At 37.4% G+C, this 24,680-nt stretch overlaps 1 protein-coding gene across 1 annotated transcript in view; it reads right to left on the bottom strand.

Annotated features, from left to right (window-relative positions):
• Positions 1-274: 274 nt before the first annotated feature.
• Positions 275-24,680, bottom strand: part of LOC144210720 (ephrin-A5b-like) — a 50,138-nt gene continuing 25,732 nt past the window's right edge. Inside the window, exons 2-5 of the mRNA XM_077737554.1 lie at positions 9,867-10,159; positions 4,546-4,611; positions 4,380-4,460; positions 275-3,220 (exon numbers count right to left, since the gene is read on the bottom strand). Of these exons, the coding sequence (XP_077593680.1) occupies positions 3,096-3,220; positions 4,380-4,460; positions 4,546-4,611; positions 9,867-10,159 (565 nt within the window). The 3' untranslated portion in view covers positions 275-3,095. The remainder of the gene's footprint in view (positions 3,221-4,379; positions 4,461-4,545; positions 4,612-9,866; positions 10,160-24,680) is intronic.

Genomic DNA, 24,680 nt, shown 5'->3' with positions numbered 1-24,680 from the left:
AGTGGCTATTAATTTGAATTAAAAAAGAAGTCATGTTGAGTGAGGAGCAAAAAGGGATATGAACCGATTTTCTAGTGAATCTCCCACAAGCACTCCACATTCCTGAAAGATTAATCAAATGTTCTTTTTGTTTTTTTTTCCCTCTGCATATTACCTTTCGATCCGAGAGAAACATTTGTTCTTCTTAACTCAATCTGTGTGAGGCAGACTCCGACTGAGCCAGTATTTCTGTCATTCATTTCCGAATCATTAATGATACAATCACACGCTACGCTTACAATGACAAAGAAATATTTATTACACCGTTTTTTTTTTCCATGATTGTTTTCATTAGTTATAGCTGCTCCAACACGTGTATTTACAAATAAACGCACTTTCTGGGGGCAAAAAAAAGTAAGGAAAACAAAGAAGATAATCAGAAAAAGAACAGGGGAAGCACATAGAAAACAATGATTTAAAAGGCAAATCTTTTCTGAGAAAAATATTGACACCATGGCATTTCTAGATCGAAACAATGGGGACATTATTTTGGAAACTAGAATCAGTAAAAAAAAAAAAGAGCTGCAGGTTACAGGGAGGTTAATTCAGGTGAAATAGAAACAGACCCTTAGAATCAACATTCCTAGTTACACAGTTTATCCAGAACATATCAAACATCCTCTATAGAAGTTGAACTTGCAACTCTTGTAACACCGTGACAGAGAGGACACATACAAATAGAGGTGATGATTAACAAAGAGCCACCCATATATGCTTTAATGAAAAACCTGTGTGAACTGGGGTATCTTGTAAAAAAAAGGAAAACATACTTTGTAGCTCTTAAAGATCCATCTGGTATTCATTCAGGCCCTTTCCATGATTCATGAGTGTAAGATGACCACTACATGCTTAATATGCTCCACATTTGCACAAAATGAACATCCCAAGGGTTTAATGTTTCTATGTTTTATATAAAATGCATACAAAATGAAAGAAGTTTCTAATATCAAACATTATTTTCTTACTGATTACCCACAAAGAAGGGTGTGAACAAAGTATCTAACACTGTATGATACAATAGATTCGACGTTGGATACACAGTATCCAGGAAATTGGTTGTTTTTGTCATGGTGACATGGCCGCGGGTAAAGATTCGTTTTTTAGCGGAGAAAATGACTAATATTGGTTAAACTCAGATGTATGGAGGCTGGATATAATGTTGAGAAATAAAAGGATACAAACAAATCCATATTTTTTTTTGCACAGTTGCACCGATGTGAAAATACAAGGGAAAAAACATCCACAAAAGACAAGGATTGGGAGCTACTTAAGTGGAAATGGTGATCATGCAATGCATATGCAAATAAGTGAATGTGGTGTTACAAAACATCAAACTTTGAACATGCATGTAATCTATGTATGTGTTTTAGCACCCACATTGAGCAGCTTTTTTAGCACTCGGGATTTAATAAGTTGTTTAGACACAAAACGAATATTGTCATCCATCAAAGTGATTGAATACTCTTAAAAAAAACTTCAACATGATGTTGTTCTGGCTTTTGTGATGTGGTTATGAACTCACTCCCATAATGAATGATATTTGTTCGTCAAAAAAAAAATGACAACAGTATATGAAATCACTGCCACACTTTGTTAACTATATGTTTGTATTTCCCTACTTAATATCTGTATTGACACTTTATTAAATGAAAATGGACACAGCTTTCCATGAGAGAATTTTGACTTTTTCTGTATGGGAGAGGGGTCGCCAAACTATTCCGAAAAGGACCAAAGTGGGTGAAAGATTTAATTTCCAACCCAACAACACAGTTTTTAGTTTTATTAATGTTCAATCGGTCTAAAATCATTGCTTTTCAATGGCACTGAAACTTTTATTGACTTATTTTACCTGCTCACACAAAGTTAAGCAATGGCAAAAATCGAGTCTTATTCCCGATTGAGGTACCGCAATGCTGTCTATAATTAAGTCTACCACAAGACTGCATCATCCCCATTTGTTGAAATCTGTGTTGCTTCATGTCAGAAGGACTAAACTCATTGTGGCTATTTTTTTGTATATATTTTAGTTCAGCTATGGAAACATCCCTGAACTCTTTAGGATATGTGTTACTATATACAACAATTATGTCAAAATGAACGAGTTAATAACAGATTTGAACACATTTTTACACCCTGATCATACATCAGACTTTTTTTTCTTCCTTTCTAGACTTTGTTAAAGACCATTCAACAACATTCAAGACTATAACAAATACACAAACTATATTGAGTAGTATTGTATGAGTTTCCAAATAAAGTGTATTATCTAACCTGATGATTTATTGTAGTAATATGTTTTTATCACCTTTTTTTATTTACCAGAGCTAAGTGAGAATAAAGCACAATGGATCACAATAAATAAAACACGTTGCCAGGACAAAAAAAAAAAACAAATGAACGAACAAACTACCTAACAAAATACCTTGCACATCATTCAAATATTTTACTGTACACCCGTGTTGGCTGATACACATGAAATATGTGAATCATTAAAAAAAAGGGGGGTAGGAGGGAAACACCAATAAATTGCTTCACTTCAGATACTAAAAATGAGTGCTTTTTTTTTATAAGTTCTCAGGATATTTTCACCAAGGCTACTCCTCAGTCTCATAACAAATCATTTAACTCCTTTATCACCTGAGGAAGGTTACATTGTGACAAGAGTGCCCTTCAACCCCCACACAAGCAAAAATGACCCGAGATTCTGACGTAAGATATTACTTGACGGGGTTTTATGCGATGTTGCAGACAAAAAAAAAAGGCCTGTAAATTTTGAGTGATTCTGCAGCGCTTCCTAGAAGAATGTGAACAATGATGTTGTTTGTATATGTTTGCTTTAACAAAAATGTACTGGGGCAAAACGAAAACCTTCATGGTCCCTTTGCTTTTCACTGAGAGAGAGATTGTCCGAGTTTATCGGTTTGTTTAGTTTAGTTTTTTTTGATTTTTTTTAATGGAATAAAAAAAGTGCTCCGTAAGTGGGAGGGGTTGCAAGGTAGGGCAGCTTGTGGTCCAATTAGGACAGTCAATTCTTAGGTTTGTCCTTAGAATGAGCGCTATAAAGACAAGATAGCTGCCAGGAGTATGATGCTGGAACTGAGAAGCAACATGGAATTGCAGCAGTGTACGGCAGAGTTTACGTCGCTTCGTGAAGGCTCCGGTGACTCGTGACTGATGTCATCTGAAGGCAAAAAAAGAAGATAAAAGTAAAGATTTGTTCTTCAGCTAAGGCGTGTGTAACTGTGTTTTTTTTACACAGCAGAGGTCAAACAATAAAGTAATATTCCCATTCTAACATAAAAAATAAGATGGCCGATAAAGGGATTTTAAAAACAGCTAAAATTATTTCTTTCACACAGTTTTTAGCAAGCTTTCTGTCTATAGCACATTTGAGTATCCCATCAAGAGAGGTATCAATACTTCCATGAACATAACCATGATACTTACAATATAATTTAATTGCATTTAGTGTTAAGTGACTAATTTCCAAGGTAGTAAAAATATACTTCAAGAATCAATAACTGTTCTCTGTTTAAAAAAGGATTTAGGATGTATTTTATATCTTTCCACTTCCACCTGTGACTATTAAGTAACAGGAGAAAACAATATAATATAGTATGGCATGCCATATAAACAGGCTGTAGTCACAGAGTGAAATCAAAGTGTCAGACACATCATTGGGATGAAAGACAATAGAGCCACTGGGGGAATTGTGCATCATATAATCCCTTCTATAGTTACAGTTTCAAAGGTGTGAGTATTTTTATAATGTGGAAAACAACAATATATATATACAGTACTGGTGCTAGAGTTAATACCCCTCAGTGTTTTATTCCATCTTAAAATCTGGAGGTTTTGAATGCCATCTACTGTGAGCTACACAATATAATTAAATTATGTGGTGATTACAGTATTAATCTAGATTCAACTTTTTGATTGGTTTGCATTAATTCATCGATCATAGTTATGTTGAAAAAATCCTTAAAATACATAGATAAACCACATCATCCCTATATACACATATATGATCAATACAAATATGAATATGTTAAATAATAAGTGCTTATAAAATAAATCAAACTCAAAAAAATCAATTATTGTATACTTACTGTACAAAACATTTGTGGTAAAACCTAAAAACAACATTGTAAATAGAGTATAGCTAACAAAATTACATGGTCTATTGCTATAAGAGTAAACAAAATTGCCAAATCAAAATAAATATCTCATATGGTTGCGTTGTATTGAACTTTGAATATTGAGTATATGTTACAGAGCATGCTCACACAAAAAGACGCGGATGCACACACTCAAGACACACTGCTGTAAAATCCACTAACCTCTTGGTTCTAGACTGTTGTGACTGTTTTCGTCAAAGTCGATTCCTTCCTCAACGCTCCCAGAGTTTCGCACGCAATTGTCTTAAACACAAAGAGGATAGAAAATGCGTGATTACCAAAAATCAGATGTCAATCATTTTACAAGTAAAAACAATGAAAAACTTACTCTGCGGCCTAACAAAGACTTTGAGTCGGAGGCAGCTCCTTCTTCCTTTGGCGTCAGTGAGGGAAGCTATGAAAATAAAAAATAAAAATCAGTCATTATTAAGGGAATATTTACTTTTATTTCATATACTGTATTTCACACTCAGAAAATAATTGATATTTTCAAACAATATGCATCTAACAGCCTGGTACATTATACTTGGTAAGTTAAAATTATATTTTAATGTTTCTATATTGAAAAAAAGGCTTACTTACACTAATTATTTTACTTATCATGACCCCAATTTGTGTTTTTGCAATGTCCATATTTTTTCCTCTTAATCTGAATAGTAACTATAAAAAGCTGCTTCAAACTAAACTAAAAATGAACAAGTATGCAAGGTCGATAGTTTCTTTTTTCATTTTTTTTCTTCTAAGAGGAGGAATTATCCTTAACTCCTTCAAAATAGTTCACCCCAGAAGAGCTTTATCTTCTTTTCTGAACTCCCTTACCACATCCAGGTGTGAAAACATTCAACTGAGTATACATTTACATAGAGCAAAGCAATGTCAACTTCATATCCCCGTTGTTCATTTTTCTTGCGCTCACCTTCAAAATCCACATTTTTTTCCCTCTTTCCAGAAAATTTTGAGATAATGAAATCATTTGCAAACCACAACACATCATTGAACCACTCTTAATTTGTGCTTTCACTGTTGTCTGAATATTCGAAAGCGTGCCGTCTTTCCAAAAACCCTTTTTCTCTGTCTTCTCACGAGCAAGAAAATAATAATAATTACCTCAGTAGTTTCTTGCTACTTCAATTTGCATGCTGGGTACATTTACATGACAACGCTCGAGTAAAAAAGGCAGCGTTTTGCCTCCATCTGTTTAAATTGGACTAATATTCTTTCTGTCTCAACTACAAACTCAGCATGACAGATTCTGACCCAGCAGTGAATCTACTGTCAGCGTTTCCACTCTTCTCCGTGACCGAAGCTCTTATTTCCAAAGATGTAATATCAGATGCTGTATGTTCATGAGAGGGGGGAAAAAGCCGTAAACCTTGCCATGAGTGGAATTTTGGATGTCAAGTAACAGAAATGGGGTACACTAAATGTGAGAGAAACAGTGTCAATCACACTGTGTCTGTCCATGTAAGCCGGTATCCAATAACTTACCTCACATGCTGACAATATTTACGAGTCTCACTTTCTTTTCTGAAGTGTGTATGTGTATTATAAAAAATTTGACTTTTTTCAGTTGTTTTGAACAAATCCTACATTTCTACAACTATTTTAAAATTTGTTTATGCATGAAATAAACAAGGAAGCAGTGCAAATTGAATTTATTGGGCTTACCTTAAGTTTATTGCCCCAGTTACAAGTGAAATATATTTTTTTAATGGATAAATATACTGGTATGTATAGGTTTATTGACAGTTATGAAAACAAGTTTTTCTTCAAGATGTTAAATTACATTTTTTTGCATGTATTTAACAAACAGAAAAAATTGTGATGTTTTGAAATTTTCAGAGAAGCCAAGTAAGCCAGCTTTAATTTGATGGAATTAGTAGTTGGAAATCCTCTAATAAGAGGTTGAAATACACAGTCATAATTTGAAATAAAATACCACATTAAAGCACTTCCTGACACTGGATAGCCTTTTTTTCATGGGGACTTTTGAAAATGTTTTATACACTTTCTAGCGAATTGGCTATCTATTGATAGTAATTATCCGGTAACAAATACAGTAACTAGTAATAAGTAAACATTTTATGCATTTCTAACCTTTTCAAATGTCATCACAAGTAAACAGAAATTGCATTGTATCTGCTTGTTTTGCATTCCGTGATAACGTGCATCAACAATGACAGAGACTACTGTCATGTTTTAGAATTCTAAAAAGGCCAAAGCACTTTACAGATAAAAGACAACACCTCAGCGGGGGAAAAAAAGGGAGAAACACACATCTACTCTTGTTTCTCTTTGACAACAATGACTGCAATTATGCACCAAGAAATGACATATGACACCTTAAGATATGACATTTCGTTAAGAAAGTCAATTCTTATCACATTTACATTTGTCATGTAAGAACCAACATGATTTTTCCTGTGTTCCTAACAAAGTTCGCTTCCCAAGTTGAATCCTTTTATATTCAATTTGTCACTCACATTTCATTTTAGTATCCTCCTCTGGGTTCTTTCCTCAGCCTTTTTTTGTTCCCAGACTCAAGCACACGAGCAATTACACTAGTGTCGCCTTTGCTTTCCTCATGTCTGCCACTGAGGTCACAGTCTGGCTTTTCTATCTTGGAGCGAGACGGCTGAGCTCTACCGCCACTCACCGGAACTTCTGCTCTAGCTAACAATTCCCCTGGCAATTTCCACTCTGAATTTTACAGGTTCTATCCCATGATACACATGCGTGCCCACAAATACAAATGGAAGGTTATAATAAGAAGTAACACCATATCTTCAAATGCTAAAATAAGCCATCACCATAAACCCATTTTTACAACAACAACTAAAAAATGGTGAATAAAGAGATAATAATCCTCATGACTAGGCTGCTCAATTATAGCCCTCCCAATAATATGATGACTATCTATTGCAGGACCACGGACAGCGATAGATGTCTAATCCAAATTGAGATTGAATGATTGAAGCCAACCCTTACAGTAAAAAATGATATTACTTCTTTCTTAGTCAATGGCAGCCAATGAATTAATCATGTTGATTTGCCATGCAAGAAAAAATATATTTAAATGATTCTATGTGAAATGAAACATTTAAATTAACGAATAACTGAAAATAATAATACGAATAAATAAGGAAATACTAGTTTAGTCTTCGCAGTCTTTTCAAGAAGTAACTTCATAGCTCAAAACACATGTTTTTTTTCTAGGACAAAAGGCCAAAACTGACACAAAAATGCAGTTTAGTATGAAAGCGGCTGAAGTCGGTGGATCTGTTTTTTCAGGTTTGGAGCCAACAGAACATTGCAGTAAGACAGCACAAAATCTATGTAAAGCCTCTTTGCAAGGTGAATTATCCAGACCTTGATATAAATACTGTGGGATCAGATGTGTGAGAATTGGTTTATGTTGGGGCCTTTTGTCCTTGTATCTCAGTGAGAAGTTAAAGGGAAAGACGCTTGTGCTATCCAAGCCCACGTCATTATCGATGTAGATCTGTGCTGAGTGTACACAAGTGCTGAGCCTGGGCGTTTGAAGCGTTGGGGGCTTTACGGGGGAGTCAGTCATTTCTCTCACACGGGGAGAGCCAGACTCTCAACTGTCTCCTCTGAAAATTGGATTTCTATCCCCCGAGATTAGGATCAGGCTTCCCGTGCTCTACCGCGGCTCTCTAAGAAAAACATGCCGCCCTCTGAGGCCTTGAGAAGCCAGCAGCAATGACTTCATAGTCATCTTAGTGACCTTTGACCTTGCCGGACGAGCCGGCAATTCTGCGTGTCCTTTATTCGGGTGTGCGCTTGTCTGCTCTGCCAGACGGTCAGTAGCCAACAGCAGGTGTCATCTATTTGACGTGACCCCGCCTCTACTTCCCTCCTGCCTGGGGCCAGTGACAATCAACCGCGGAGGAGGATAAAGGAGTATCTGTCTCGCAGAGGCAAGCAGACATGACCCCCACCTTACTTTGTCACTTACAGAATTTCAACCCCAAACTTGAGGCACAATGCTTCAATGAGCTTCCAGCTATTGTTATGCATTGTTCCAATACGACACAGTCGGCAATGGGACTAATGGCAGCGGCAGCAGCTGCTAAAACATACTTTACTGCGCATACTATTAGCATAAACACGGCATAATACAAACTCTCATGCTGAATCAATGAGATATTCAACAGCTGTACTACATTATTTGGCTCTTATTATAGACAGCTCAACACATTTGATGGGCTTCCTGTTGAAAGCTACAGTGTCATTTAAGAGTCATTTGTATATATTCGCGTTCATGACATCTTTCCCACTGTGCTTTGTCAAAAACAAAAGTGGAATGAAAAAAAAAGGATGATAACATTACCCCAATTATTTTAATACAAACTGTCTGCTGCTGAGACAGATGAGGACTGAGTTTACAACAAGTCAAACAATTTAAGACTGAAAAGCTGTTATCGGCATGGTGGTCCAGACCAAAATAAAGTGGATTTGAAATTCTGAATCAACAATTTAGTCTTAGACAGTGAGCAAAATTAAATATAGTGGCCATAAAACGCTAAAGAAACAATAAAACACCTTATAATAGTGTCAATTGCAATAACATTTCTTAAATATTACAAACTTAAACTTGATACGGACCATTTTAACAGACTTTCGAAAAAAAAAAAACATTCTAATCTCCACATGAATATTCAGTTTCTAGCCTTTATCTAATTCAGTGAAGTCCTTCTTCAGTTTAACTTTAAATGTCAGTTGAGTCTTACCAAAACGAGTTATTATTGGTTCTCTATACTTATCTTTGACTTGAAGAGCTATCGAAATACCTCAAATCTACCATCGGGAGCCACTGCATCTGGTTTAATCCCTCTCTTCTGCCCTTGCAGGTCAGTGACATCACTTATGAAAACATAAGTTTCAGCTGCTTGTTTTCCTGAGTCTTCTCAGAAGCAGCCAAGAGAAAGTCGAGCTCAGCCAGTCCGCAACAAATGAAATTTAACTGACAAATCAAAAACACACAACACTAAAAACCCAAACGACCTCTTCTACTCCCCACACTTTTCATTTTATACAAACCTTTGTTTGAACCTCATTTACAACACCGTAAACTAATGTCGTAAAACACTTTATCACAATCTTCATCTTATTTAAAGAAGCTTGAGATACACCCTAAAGCAATCATGCGTGTCTTAACATGATCTAACACTCCTTCAAAAATTAAATTCCAACGCAATAACCTTCTGAGACTTAATAAGTACAACTACTTTCAAAATGTCAGCATTGTACCACAATCTTAGCAAAATAAACCAAAAACAATGTGACCTTATCACAATGTGACGTTCAATCTCTTTCAAGAGAAAAGTCAAATTGTCATTGTTGTAAGTTTGATGTCTTGGTAAATAGTTCTTGAATACCTTTTGTGTTATTATTTCTATTAATAAAACAATAAAGCTGGGATTGTTGATCTGTCTGGTGTTAATTTACGGCTGACTGTGTAAAAAAGGGGTGTGAAAACAGTTTATATGACTAGACTAGACATTAGAAGTTTTCTCTCCCGATAACTTGTGTTTTAATTTGACTTCACTTCAAGGAACCACATTGTTAACATTTTTTTTTGTGGTGATTTCTGTCAATGATACAAATAAGTATTAAAATACTCACAGATGTAGTAGTACTCTCGACCGGGGCGAAATTCAAAGCCTAATGAGAAGGGGGTAAAGAGCTGGAACTTTTCAGAAAACTTGAGTGGTCCATTTGAAGATAAAGGCCTGTTGCACTCCCAACGCTTGAATCCCTTGGCGGTGTGGTCACATGAACTATAGCCATCATAGTTCACCATGTAAAGCACGTAGCGTTCGGCCCTCTCATCAGAAACCGGGTTGATGTAATGTGGGCAGTAGACATCAAGGTAGTCATTTATGCAGACATCAATGTGGTAATCCCCTCGATAAAACCTAGAGGAAGGAGTAATATATTAGTATAATATACACAAAAGAAGTTTATGTGACAACGATGTAGTGTATGACGAATGAGCTATTTTACAAAGCTAGACATGAATATTTGAAATGAAGTAACTTGCAAAATGTTTCTGAGATAACTTTTGTCCAATCAGTCTGCAGAAAAATGCAAGAGGTCAGAGACCAAGGGAATGGCTCATAATATTTCATCACAAACGTTTTTGATTGGGTTGAGGTCAGGGTTATGTTTGTACAAGTCAGGGTTCCCCACCCTAAACTAATTTACTACTCATTCATTTAAAAAAAAAAATGCTTTGTCCAAATGGAGCAGATGCTGAAAAAGAAAAGTGACCCTCAACCAAAAGGAATACACATTTAAGTACCATATTTTAGTCCATTTAATGTACTTAGATGATTTATTAAGTTGCTTGTTCTAACATTAAAACTTAACAAATGAAAGCCCAAAAAATCCTGTGAGATCCCTGTGTTCATTTTTAATAGATTTTTCTTTTTATAACCACGTGCGCTTTTATTTGGACAGAATTAGCCTTCTGAGACCAAAATTGTTGAAATAAAAACGGGTTTGGAGTCTGAATACGTGGTTCTGTCCAGGCTACATCTGTTTACAGCATTTCAATGCCAAACTCAATCAAGCAACCCCCCCTATAAGACTCTACTGAATCCCTCTGTAACATGCCCTTTCAGAAATTCTTTTGTGATACCCCTCCAACATTCAAAAGCTATGTATCAGTATCATGTGCTAAAGAGTTGTGCTGATGCAGAAATGATAACCTCATAAAGGCCTAATCGTCAAGTGACTATTCACTTTAAGTGGATCCATTGTACAATGTGGTTTTCAACAACATATTAAAACGCCTGAGGACAACTTGTGCATCAATTTGGAAAATGAAGCATGTGTTAAAGCTTTTAGTATGCCCCCCAATTTTGGCTACTGTAAATTGCATGGAAAAGAGACAGGGAGTAAATACCCAGCAGGGATAAGATAGATATTCAATAGAGACGAGAAGGATTGGAAACATACAGTATTCCCAATAGTGTAATATAAGGTTGCATATGTGAGGCTTTTACTTGGCGGTGATTAAGGCAACTAACTGGTTGTGTCACTATAGCTGCTAATAGGCCGAGGATTAGTATCACTGACATGCTGCAGATGTCTGGAATACTCATCCTCTCTATTCACTGACATAGAAGTTTCAAAGAGGAGAAAAAGAAAAGGATAGTGACTGTGCTCAAGTATTTGCCGGTCAAGCATTGCGAAACTATGCAACAGCTTTGTTTAGTTTGGCAAGAGCCACATTGAATTGCTTCACATGAGGAAAAACGGGTTAAGATTCATGTGGATGCTGTTGCAAAAGCAGCAGATAAGCCAGGTGAAACGCCGGGGAAAATAAAAGGGTTAATGTACAGCCTTTGCAGCTGACACGTGTGCTATTGTGAGACATGAGTAGCATTATGAGAGGTGTCCGGAGTATCATATTATCATTCCACTGATAGTGCTAGTCTTGCAAAATTAGTGGGCAACCAATAGTATTTGCAGAGGCTGAAAAATGACACCTATATGATTAATGGCATAATCATTTACGTTCTATTTTCTGTCTCTGATTATATACTCTGGTCAAATATGAAACCAAAGATCTTATTTCCTTTAGAAAAAAAAGCATCACCTTTGAGATTATGGCTCCAGGCAAACACAACATGTCTTTTCATAGCCTTAATTTCAATGCAGCTTGCCGATATTATGACTAGCAGGGGTCAAGCGGCTCCACGGTCTCATGACCTTTGCCAGAAGCAGTGGACGGTCTTGATTTGTCCTTCTGTCTTTACTGAACCCCATATGTCAGTTCCAATTTTGCTAGTTTCAGTTGCTGCCTATCAAACTGAACCAAACATAACTACAGAGTTTAGTGTTGCCTTATAATAACCCCCAATTTATTAACAAAATGCCTAAATCAAGTTAAAAAAAAGATAATCAACATCTTAATACTCGCATCAATTGCAGTCATTATCAGCGAATGAATAGTCAAACAGTCAGAGGCCATTGTTCCTTGTTGACTCCAAGGTTAGCCATATAAACATCTAAATATACTTAAAGTAACATAAATTAAATATTGGAAAGGTATAAAAATGTAGCTTGCCTCAAGATGTATTTAAATAGACAACACTTTGAGCTTTTATTTTCCTTTGGTTTCAATTAAGGAAGAAGCTGATCAGAGTTTTTCCTCCTGCTTATGTCAGCTTTGATGTTGACTATCGTTTCCCTAAGAGCATCCGGCGTCCCCCACTGTGCCTTCCCTGAGACAGTTTTTCTCCTAAGTCATCAAATACAGATGTAAAAGTGAAAGAAGTTATATGTCACACACCAAGATTCCACTTACCTCCGATGTAAACATATCTAAGATGAAGTAAGACTGCGAATCTAGGTTTGACACATGCACAAGATGGAAAAACCCAATAATATTGCTTTATTTACTTCATTGGTTCTCAAAGTGTGTGTTTCAAACCCCTGTGGTGATGCTGGGGATGGGGTGTGTGAACCTTGGTAACATTCTTTGTTTTCTGGCATAGAAAGTTAATTGTAATTGCATATTAACTGCAGTAGTGGCACTCTCATTGCCACAAAAAGCCTAATTGGGGATTCCTATTTAACCAGCAAGTCCACGTCATTTTAAAAGCAACTATCAGTATTTTCAAATGGTTTGACTATTTGTGAAAGCTTCAGAATACATTTAGTATTTACAGGGAATTTCAAAACGGGATTTTCTTCCTTTTTTTTGTTGGAACAGCGGGAGTTTTGTTTTCTTTTTGGTGGGTAGAAAACAAAAATGGAATCAAACATTAACTTTAAAAACAACACTACATTTCAATGCTTGTAGATTATAAGTAGACCTCTGTAAATAAATAACTTAAAATCCTACATCTTTTTGTTTTGGGGGATGAATGATTCTGGATTGGTAGAATCAGTCAGTAAAAGGAGCTTATCAATGAATCTGTAACTAGAGCTTCCAGCAAAACACACACAGAGTAACTATGGATAATCCACCTTTTCAGTAAACTGCCCCCCCTTGTTTGCTTTCTTTAGCCCCACCTGTTGTTTTGGCCTGAGTGCTATAGCCAGAATGGTTGAAAAGAAACACAGCGTTTGGTTTGTGTGCTTTTGAAGAAGGAGATAGTAGGTGATAAAAAGAGAGAAGGGAAAAGACTGCAGAGGGAGTGATGAAAATAAATTACAAGAGAGAAACATTGTGGAACACTGGAACAGGTAACCAATAAAAAGAAATGAAGGGAAGCATAGAAAGGAAAACATTTCTTTTTTATTCATCATGCATTAAATGTGCTTTTAATGCTATGCTTGAAAAGATTCACTGATTTGATCCAGAAATGTTGAAAAAAAGGGAACATAAAAGATGGAGTGACTAACAAACTAAATATAACTCTTATGTTTTCCTCATGTCTGGAGTTGAGGTGCTTATCTTCCATCAACATGTTTCTGATGTATAGAGAGATATTTTTGGCTAATAAAAACTCCTGTCTGAACCCACTCAAATGCACAAAAATATACTCTCGTGTGTATATAAATATACACATAAATGTACTGTGTATTGATATAATTGACTCCTCAAATTACTAACCCTTCACTCTTGACATTTGGCATCAACTATGAGATTCCTGGCATTCCCACTAGGGGGTACTCTGTGCAAATAGGGGCAGAAGGCAGGCATTGGTTTTGACATGATCTCACTAAAGAGGTTAGGCAATCTGCCCACAGGGCTGGGAGTGTCAATTGCTATCTCACCAATTAAATACATGTCCCATCATATTTAGCATTGCCGCAATGAAATTAAAGTCATTTTAACTGAGTTAGCTAATTCTATACATACATCTGTTAGTGAATTTCTGGTTATGTGTGTAATGTACCTTTCAACTAACCTAGTCCAATGGGGAGTTAACTGCAGTATGATGGGAAAATGAAGCCTGTAAAGTATAGACAGTCCTCAGTTTTGTTTTTATTTTTTTTCTTCCTCTGTCTCTGCTGGGAACAAAGCCAAGGGAGATGAATAATTGGTCTCAGATTGAAAACACATTGTGTTTCTTGTGGGAAGGCACCTAAGATACTGTACCTAAAAAATACAACACAGGCCAGAGAGCGAGTGAGAGGAAACACAGTCAGGAAGAATGTACAAGTACTGTGTGTTTATAAAACTTGGTGGTCCTCACTGTGTAAATCACTACTTCTTCAATCGAGCTGCAGCTGCAGTGTGTGTGTGTAAATGTAGAATGTTCTTTATGGTACTTATCTATAATAATATGCAACTATCAAACAATTCTCAAATTATTATATTTACAAGCTGTATTTCAAAATACATAATATCACTTCTGTATCTGTGACAATTGCTTGGTTGCCATGGTACCAGTTCACAAGATACAGTTCGGATCAAAGGAAGATGCCGCTTTCGGTCAACATCGCTCGCATAGTATTCATACTTGAAAGTCTGTACATGCAAGCACATGAGCTCCTACAAGCAAGAACGTGCACTCGGATGCTCACATACTGTAACTGCAGGAGGCATTGGAAAGGTCCCGTTAAAATAACTCCATTAAAAATGTTCCATCATCACCTGCTGCTTGCACGTGTGCCACTGACCACTATAAGCCACCTTATAGCTGGGAATATGTTGGTAGGATAGTGTGGACATTTTCTTTGGCGGATGCTTCTTTTAAGCACAGAGAAATTGACCTAAGAGAAGCCATGTCGAATGCTGCTGCTCAGTATGCCGATATTGATCTGACACTATAGACTGTGAGCTTAGGTCAAGGGTTAGTGACAGTCCATTATTCAGCTTGAGAGTCTTTGGTCAGTGGCTCAAAGTAAGTGATGGAGTGACCTCACTACCGTCTATCAGAGCTGTTGAAAAATGGAAGGTGAAGTGCAAGACACAGTGGCCTCCATTTGCTTCCACATTAACTGCCCAGTAATTTCTCTTCTTGGATAAGTGCTGGTGGCTATTTTTAGAAGCATTAAGTTGAACGTAGATTGAAGTATTAGATGGATGACAGTTGTACTGGCATTTTAGAAGTCACACAATAAACTAAAAATCAAGTATGAAAATGCTTAATGCTACAAGAATATGTCAGGTTTTATATTTGATCAAAGAAAAATTCCCTTATGTTTTGATGGTTAAGTATGTTTCACATGTTTCAAAAACCTTTGTATAAATACTTTACACCTTTTTATCACCTTTTTATTATCCTCTATTCATAGAATTTGAAAATTGTGAACTGGGATGAAACAAGGACTACATTTAGATGTACCCAAACAGTCACATGTTGCACATACACAAACTGGTTCACACCTGAAGTGTGTTTGACGAGCATGGCCCTGATCACCATGGTGGAGTCTCAGACCCCTGACCTTTCTCCCCAGGGGCGATCCAAGCTTCTCGGCCTCCCCTATCACTTTACTACACCCCAGGGAGCTCCGGCCGCCCCTCATGCTGCTGTTACCCACACATTCTAAACCCGCAACCATTGGAGGAGGGGACGGCGGCAAAGAGAGGAACCCACAACGTCTGGAGTCAATCAACTGGCCATGACAAGCCTGCAAAAGTGCCACACACACACACACATGTACGTTCACATACACGCGCTTGCATCCGCGCACCCCCTCAAACACATGCTCACACACATAATATAACACCAGCACTTATCCACGAGTGAGGTCTCACACACTTCAAAGTGTGGTAGGGCTGTCTCGCTTGAGTAGTGTGTGTTCGATGGGAAGATCCTAAAAAAAAGTCCCCAAAAGAATGTTGTGTTAGAAGTTTGAAATAAATAGAGAGAGAGAGAGACTGTGATGGCCAGTTTTTAATTTGACTTTTACAAAGACCATTTATTTGACAGTGAGTGAGATATTAGTAGTTAGAAAGAGTGAGAGAGAGAGGCAAAGTGGCATATCAAACAACCATTGAGTAGTGAGAGGAATGTGAAAGACAAGCAGCTAGAATGATGTGAGAACATTTGAGAACTGTGGAAGAAGGGAGTGGGTACACATGTGATTTCGGTTTCCTGTATAGTTGTGGTGTGTGTGTGTGTGTGTGTGTGTGTGTGTGTGTGTGTGTGTGTGTGTGTGTGTGTGTGTGTGTGTGTGTGTGTGTGTGTGTGTGTGTGTGTGTGTGTGTGTGTGTGTGTCTCTATCCATTCATGGTCGCTTGTTTTTCAATTAAAACCTTAGTGAAACAAATGAAGATTGATCTAAATCTTATTCTAAAACACATTTACAGTAAATTGCAACATGGCAGCACAGCTGGGATGTTTTAAAGGCAGTTTGCTAATGTATGCATGCTGGCCTGGGGGGTCAAACTTGGCTAACTGTGGCAGGTATGGGCATCAGTAGGTTTGTAAAACTGGTAGAAAATAACTATAAGGGGAACATGCACAGCAGGGGCCACTAAGACTCTTCTTAAGTTTCAACTAAAATGTACTCTAGAGAATTTGGAGACAAGCTGCAATACCTCCCTTAGACTTTTACTTCATCGAACAAGGGACCGCTGAAAGCTTAATCACATACTTACTTCCTCTCTGGCCCCCCCTCTTGAGGGTTTTTAAACGGGCCAGAGGTCATGTTGATGCAGGTATGTTGCCCTCCAGCTTTTCAAAACATGGATGCATGACAAAGAAAGCTAATGAGAAAAAATAGGAGGTCAAATCCAATAATATAATAATAATAATAATAATAATAATAATAATAATAATAATAATAATAATAATAATAATAATAATAATAATACGTTTTCAACCAGCTCTAAAATATCCATTGACCACTTAGCAGCCACAACCCCTTTGCTTTCAACTCCCACAGCAGGCTCAAAAAAACAGCACATGCAACATCATGTAAGGGCTAAACATAGAAGTGCCGCACATGCCAGTACACCACCTGGTCTGCTCAATCTGCCCCTGCTGGGGCCCATAACAGCGCAGACCCTGTCCCCTTGACACTGAGTGTCGATCAAAGTCTTGTCCATCAGTCAGCAAATCAGTCCATCTCTGATCTACACATTCCGCTAAGAGTTGGGAGTGGGCCCTGATTTGTACATGAGAGTTAAAAGGCCAAGTATTAATTTACAATCCACATCGTTGTGGGGTCTATCTCATATTTAATCCCACTGAGGGGTTACAGTTCATTTCTGGCAGAGACTCCTCATTCACATATTCCCAATGTGCAAAGCAATCTGTTGTACTGATAATGCAACTTCTTGGCTGTTTGTGGGAACATTTCAATGCATAAAAATGATTTCATACTGTTACGAAACATAAATAGACATGAGAGGTATGCTATAATATGTATTAATCTACCTAGAGATATAGGTACACTTCAACATAAAGTCAGTGTGAGTGACCTATTGGGTTTGCTTGTTAGGAATCTGTAACTAGGTGGGAGAATTTGTTATAAGTTATACATAGAAATGGCTTCATGCTTCATAGCTTCATCAAACTCTCACAGGAGGGGCTCCACAGCTGTGTTGTGAAGCAGTTGAGATGAGAATCAGCACCTTCAAAATGTGAGACCATGCTCCTCAGTGGATGAGGGTGGAGTGAAATTTCCAATTCAGGGTGGAGTTCAAGTATCTTGGGGTCTGAATGAGAATGAGATCGACAGACAGATTGGCGCACCGTCAGCATGATACGGTCTCTGTCAGTCTGGCATGATGAAGAAGGATCTACAATCTCTGTTTATACCCTAATCTCTGGTCACAAATTGTAGGTCATTACTAAAAGTACAAGCTCCCTGGATGGAAGCCACCCAAATGTGTTTCTACTGCTGTCCTAGGGTGAGAGAAACTGAGTCGTGGAACTTCTGGGTTTTCTTGTTTGAATTGCCACTGAAAGAACATTTTGTCTTATTTTGAACAGAGGGACCACAAAGATTAACAGGAATCTGGCTATGATGGAGAAGACAGTCCAAAAGTAAAATTACCAGCTGTTAGCCACTCACTATTTCAAATATTTAATGAAACTCAATTCTTCGAAATGTTCTGAGCACCTCCTGTTTCACATGCCTCAAGATGGATCTTGTGAAATGCACAAATCACCCTTACAAGGTCAGTTATCAACCTATTTCTCATCATGATGAGTGCCTTCCGTTAAATCCAAAAAGTTTAGCAATGACAAGTAAAGAACCATGTCAGCAGATACATGTTCGTTCGAGGAAGAATTTACAACTGTGCATTGATGGAGAGGCCCATAAAGAAGCAATGGAACCACTGTTGAAAGATCACCTCATCTCAGGCTGCTTTCCATCTATCTAAAACATACGCAAAGACACATAGGCCACATGTGTAGCTACTTCTCCGATGCCTTAGTCAGCAAATGCCTTTCTTTTTACTCTTTCCTCAAAGGCTGAATGTCTGGGTTAAATAAAGCTTTTTGAGGGCAGTCAATTCTCACACTCTAGCCTTTATTACTGGCCCGTTTTAGGAAAAGAGACAGCAGGTTACTGAAGGTGAGTCTATCAAAAGTATGGTCCGGAGAATAAAAAAAAAAAGATTTATGTGCAAACAAGGGATTTAGCTTTAAGTACTTAACCTCCAGGATCTTATCTGAAAGCCAGTTTATTTGTGGGCAAGTCACCTCTTTTTTTTCCTATATGACTGCACAGTACTTTTATATTGTCATTTACTATGTATACAAACATTCAATCTCCAATAATGTGAGTCATTACCAAAGAAAATTGTCTTGAGGGCCAAATAATTGGGATAGTACAAGCAATGAGAGAAAAATGTTGGCATCATCAACTTGGTCATTGTCCACACAATGTATTTTTAAATAGTAATTTAAAAGAATACTTTGCTTTATTGGAGCCCATTAAAAGGAGTGTGTTTACAAATATGTTCAGGCTTACATGAATATTTAAAACACGTGTACACGTATAATAATGTGCCTTTGACTAGAGCTGAATGATGAAATGTAATTAAGTCGCATTGTTTGATCATGTGCCATTTACAATATATGAAAACAAAGAAAAGATAAAGAAAGAAAACAATGATGATACAGAATTGTATTCAGGGGGAGTCAGTAGTATCTTACTACTGAGAATTACTCTCATCTCTCATCTACTGCCTCAAGGGAGTCAAAAAGAGAGATGCAGGGTGGACTTGTCATCTTTCCCCTTCATCTCTGCTCATTTTATAACACCATCACTCCCTCCAACTCTCCAACTGCCTTTTTTTTCAGTCACGGGCCGAGATTTTAACACTTAATAATACTGGACACAACTCTTTTCACTTTCTCTGTCCTCATTTATTACCACTACTACTACTACTACCCACACTCTTGTCCTCTATGGCGTTTGACCACCATTATCACTATCAAAGAGCTCTGTCATCTTGTGTGCAGTATTTTCCATCCATAATCATTAGAAAGGCAATAAAAAGAAATGAGCACTCTCGCTGAGTCCTCACATAATGGACTAAAGCACTGGTTGGACTGTGGATGCTCATAATCATCAGCTATTCTTATTTTTTATGACTTTAAGTACTGTGGTCCTTAATGTACATCCTTCCTCTCATTACATTTGAACCTAAAGCGGTGGGAGTAGGGGGTGGGGCATTTTCTTATCAGACAAACCACAGGTTTGATATGTGCACCAATTAGAACTAACTAACCAATTTGGCCACTTAAAGATGACTGGAGAGTTGGGAAATTGTGTTCATGGCATTCCATTAATTGAATGGGTTTTTTTGACTGAATGATTGATTGAAATGGTGTTTTTAGAGATGTAAAAATAAAAATAAAACATTACATTAGTCACAATACTAACACTTGTCAATCTAGTGCACTACTGTAATTATTACTCGGGTGAAAGTGGCTTCAATCTGTGGATTAACGCTACAAAGGACAGAAAGCCATAGTTTAAAACACTTGGAACCTGGCTCAATCAGCACACACTCTTGCTCAAACACACACGCGGCAAAATACACAGTACCTACACTGCACTCAGCACTCACTGTGCTAAACACACACAAAAACACTTTAGAGGATCAACGCTTCTCAGATAGCGTTTACCCTGTGAACAACAGCCAATTTCACAGACACAGAGGCTGTCAGCAGCTGATTCAGAGCCATTATAATCACAAACGGACAAACCTTTGGACTTGTCCTATGATTTTTCCTTCTTTTTTTCTCTGTTGAAATAATTGGACAGGACGTGAACAAAACACTCACATTTCATATAATGTAGAAGTAGTGAGTTGATGTAGATATTACTATGGTCTTTTATGTAAAGCAAATTATACATGCAGCTAAAACTGAGGACATCATGTGGTGCATTCAACCCGTTAGGTCATTTCAGTCGAGGAGAGGTCTCAGTTTAACACCTAAAGGTCACAGAGTGCTGCATTTCTCTATCATCTACTGCTCGCTGACTCTAACCTGGAGCGTAACCTGAGTGCTGAGCTCGCGGCAGCTAATCCAACTCAACAAAGCCTTTCTTCCACCTTGACAGTCACAGCCATCATCAGTCAGGTAAAGCAAATTGCTCAGATCCGACTACACACATAAGTGACTTTACTGAGCACTTGACGTGTATGCATTGGGTGTGGACTTGTGCATTTCTATGAGTGGATGGAGATAGGAAGAAACACATTTTTTAAACATTATGTCTGTTTTCTTTTGTTGCTAGATGTGGGGGTGACGTGCCCAGACCTGCAAATGCATCCATCACTGCCTTAAAGGTTGATTAGATTGCCTTTTCTCACGGCCAGTAAAAAGTCAAATCCCTTTAATCCCTTATATGATTACGTACAGGTCAATTCACACACGCGTATGCATGCACACACAATTTTGCACTCCTATGCCTGACATATCGACGATACAGTCTAGATACACTTCCACTACTTCAGTTTGTAAAACAACTATATTTTCTCTTTGAGTTGATTTATTATTGCCTAAAATTTTAGTTTTAATGTATAAAAATAGCTTTAACCTATGATGTATATGCATATGGTCCCTACTTTACACTATTGGATACATTTAATTGAATCATTATTACATATATACATATATATATTTAAATTTTAGTTGGAGAGTTGAAATTTGAATGGCAGAGAGAAATAAAATAAATATATACATAAATGAATAAAACATTTTCCCTCAATGAACAGGCTAATTCTTAAGACCTGTTCACCGGCAGAGTGAAACCACATTCTTGTGTGCCTTCTGGCTCTCGTCCCTCTACACTTGTCATCAGGAAGCGCAAGGCTTTGAGTGTGTGTGTGTGTGTGTGTGTGCATATTTGTGTGTGTTCGACAGAGGAGCCTCTCACGGCGCGTTAGCATGCACCCGGTGTCAGGTGACAAGACCCCAAGTAGAAGTGTACAGATGGAAGGCAAGCGGTTGCTGCATTAAGATTCCAAATTTGTCTGACAATAGCAAAAGTAGGATGGTTTGGTTGTGCTCGGAATTCAACCTCCTGCATTTAAAACCCTGATTGAACATATGTAGTTTTTGGCATTACATCCTTTAATATTTTATCATTACAAGATCAAAATAATGCCATCAGTAATGTAAAATGTGAGGCAACTTTTCAGGTTTTTTGTATTTCTCTGACCTGTGCACAAGGAACTAAAGGTATTATCGGCGGCACAACCGATACTAAAGGATTCCAGTGTTTCAGCGTTTATGACCTACGGATATCTGGAAGAAATTGAAACAAGGAAAGACGTTAACATCCTTGACTGCTAGAAAGTCAGTGACAGGCTCCATTTTCATACTTCTTTCATGGCAAATTCAAGGTGTGGTGTAATATACTGTCCAAAGTATGCGTTCACAGAGCTAATGATGATTCATATGATGTCAGGGCCAGAAAATATATTCTCTTTAGCCAGGAAAATATTTGAGAGTATTAAATATTATATGTTTTTTACCACAGGTTTTCATTTGTTTCTTAAAAGAAACACTAAATATGATGATGTGCAGTTCATTGAAAACTATCTGTCCTTCCATTTTTACTTTTTCCCTTTTATTGCATTCATTGTGTTATTCCGATATGTTTGAAATAAAACATTCATTCTTTCATTCGTTTTTTGTACGCCTTTTCCTCATTAGGGTTGGAAGTCAGATGCAGCTTTTTATATGAAAACTGCCTTTTCATTTGAAAGTTGATACTTTATTAGTAATGGATTTTTGGCTCTTCTTAAACAGCAACTTGACAAAATGCAGACACAATTTAAGTTGAAACGGAGCACTGGGTCCTTAGTCCAATAGGCCAAACAGCAAAGGAAGCGAGTTAAAACCTTGCAAACCAGATGTGCCCTGTGCAACTGAACAGAAAAAAAGAAGATTGGAGAACTCAGATGTTTGTGTCATTCCACCATAATAATGTTCTTATTGGAGCACAAATAAAAATGATGACATTTTTGGGGCACGTATAAATTAGTCAGTGTATCTACAGGCTGTGTTTCTGTTATTTGTCACTTGTTTATGATCTGTATAAAGTGTTTTTAGATAGTCGCTGACAACTGATTGCATAATCATATAATATGATTTTTGAGGAAACAACACCTTCATTCTTGCATTTTGTTATTGTAAAATGTGACTGAGATTAGAAAATTGGGACATGGATTATTGCAGAAACAAATTTAGATCAATTTAGTACTGAAATTCACAGTTGTACAGTATATGTACAAAATACATAGCCCTAAAGGTTTAAGTTGAAAATGGAGTTGAGGAAATCTTACAATTCACAAACCAAATGTCTTTCCTCACTCACAATACACATCATACCATATTTGACATAATTCTTTGACTGTGCCACACACTTCAAAGGGGACTGCATTCAATCACTCACGAGCTTGTGCTCTAAAAACCTTCTTGGGCATTGCCAAGTTAGCCCGGGGGCCTCCCGTCATAACCGAACCACTCAAAGCCACACCATAAATGGAGCAAAGCATCAGGGTGGTCAAGCACTTAGTGGGCCCGGTTCACTAAAACGGCAAGTCATAGATTCTGACTCAGCAACGGCTGATATGGACATCTGTGGCCAATGCTAAGTGGGTGGCGCTGACAGCAAACACAGCACAATTGGATAATAATCCCTTGGATGAGTTTTTAAATGGGCCCAAGTGGTCTCTAAAAAGAGAAGGGCCGCTGCAACACTGACATGAACCCAAGAGTAAGATTAAAGTTGAAAGTGTTACTTGACATCAGTATTGATTTGAACAATTCAGATAGAAAGAATGTGGCACAGTGCCCAAGTGATTAGCACATCCTCACCTCAAATCTTTTATGTTGAACATAATTTCCTAAAAGGTAGTTGTGCAGATTTGTATAAGCACAATAGAATACCTAAATAGAAATCCATGTTTGCCTGCACATTGACACTTGAAGTCTTTCCTAATTGGGCAAAATGTATGTATTAGTTTAAAATATAACCTGCATTTTATATATATAGAGCTCATTGCATTCCAAATTGCCCCCTGCAAAGAAATACTTCAATAAATATTGTCAGAACCTTATATTAACTTTACAGTAGGAGACAGTTTTTAATATATTGAGGATTTTTGCTCCATAGAAAGTTGCTGAAGCATGCATAATTTAACCCAAGAAGCCCAAACTTTACTTATCATTTATCTGAAAATCACCAAAATGCCAGGCACATTTTTGGTGGGTGACAGTTGAGATAAGTTGCACTGCACTCCTACGAGTGAGGAATTATGGGAGCCATGAAGAAGGGCCTCTAAGGGCCTCAAATTGGGGTTTAATCTGCATGAGCTCAAGTGATGGTGTCGGCTTGGAGTGTGGCCTGTCAGCAGCAACATCCTCCACCACTTCCCCTCCATTCCCACATGCCTTAGATAAAATGGCAGGTAAAGAAGGAGAGAAAGACGAGAGCACATTGGAGGGGGCTAAGGCCAGAGGGGTAAAAACTGCCATTCAGACCTGATACACATACCTATCTTCCTCCCTCGTGTGTGCCAGACAAAATTTGATTTGGGCCTGACAGGTTGAGTGAGGTTGTAAAAACATTGGGAGAAATCAAACCTTTTTTTATTGTTATTTCTTTTATTATTAGGTCGACAGAAAACTGGAATTCAAGGCTGCACCGTTTATCTCTTAGAATTTATACATTCATATATTGGATAAATAGAGCTGAATAGTAAAACATAAATGGGCAGTGGACGGCATAATAAAACAAAAAAAAACAACCCCTAACAGCTTGTGTGTGTTGTACTGTGCAAACTTTTCCAATCTAATGTAAATGTACTATAAACTATGGTCCAAAACAAGTTGTTTTTTTTAAACATTTGCCAAATTTGAATGCAAATTAATTTTAAAAAAAGACAGACCAGCTGTGGGTCTTATAATTTATCACCTATTTCCTTTGCATTGAGAAGCACTTTAGGGAACATTAACTGTTTAATAAACCCAGCTGCACGTCATTCAGTTTGTGATTCCAGACATTTGAGTACAGACTTCCTGCTAGTACGAGGTATAAACCCACAAT

Source organism: Stigmatopora nigra, chromosome 17 (assembly GCF_051989575.1).
Source record: "Stigmatopora nigra isolate UIUO_SnigA chromosome 17, RoL_Snig_1.1, whole genome shotgun sequence".
Classification (NCBI taxonomy): Eukaryota; Metazoa; Chordata; class Actinopteri; order Syngnathiformes; family Syngnathidae; genus Stigmatopora; species Stigmatopora nigra.
Note: the sequence above shows the minus strand (reverse complement) of the source record. Positions and strands in the feature narration are given on the sequence as shown.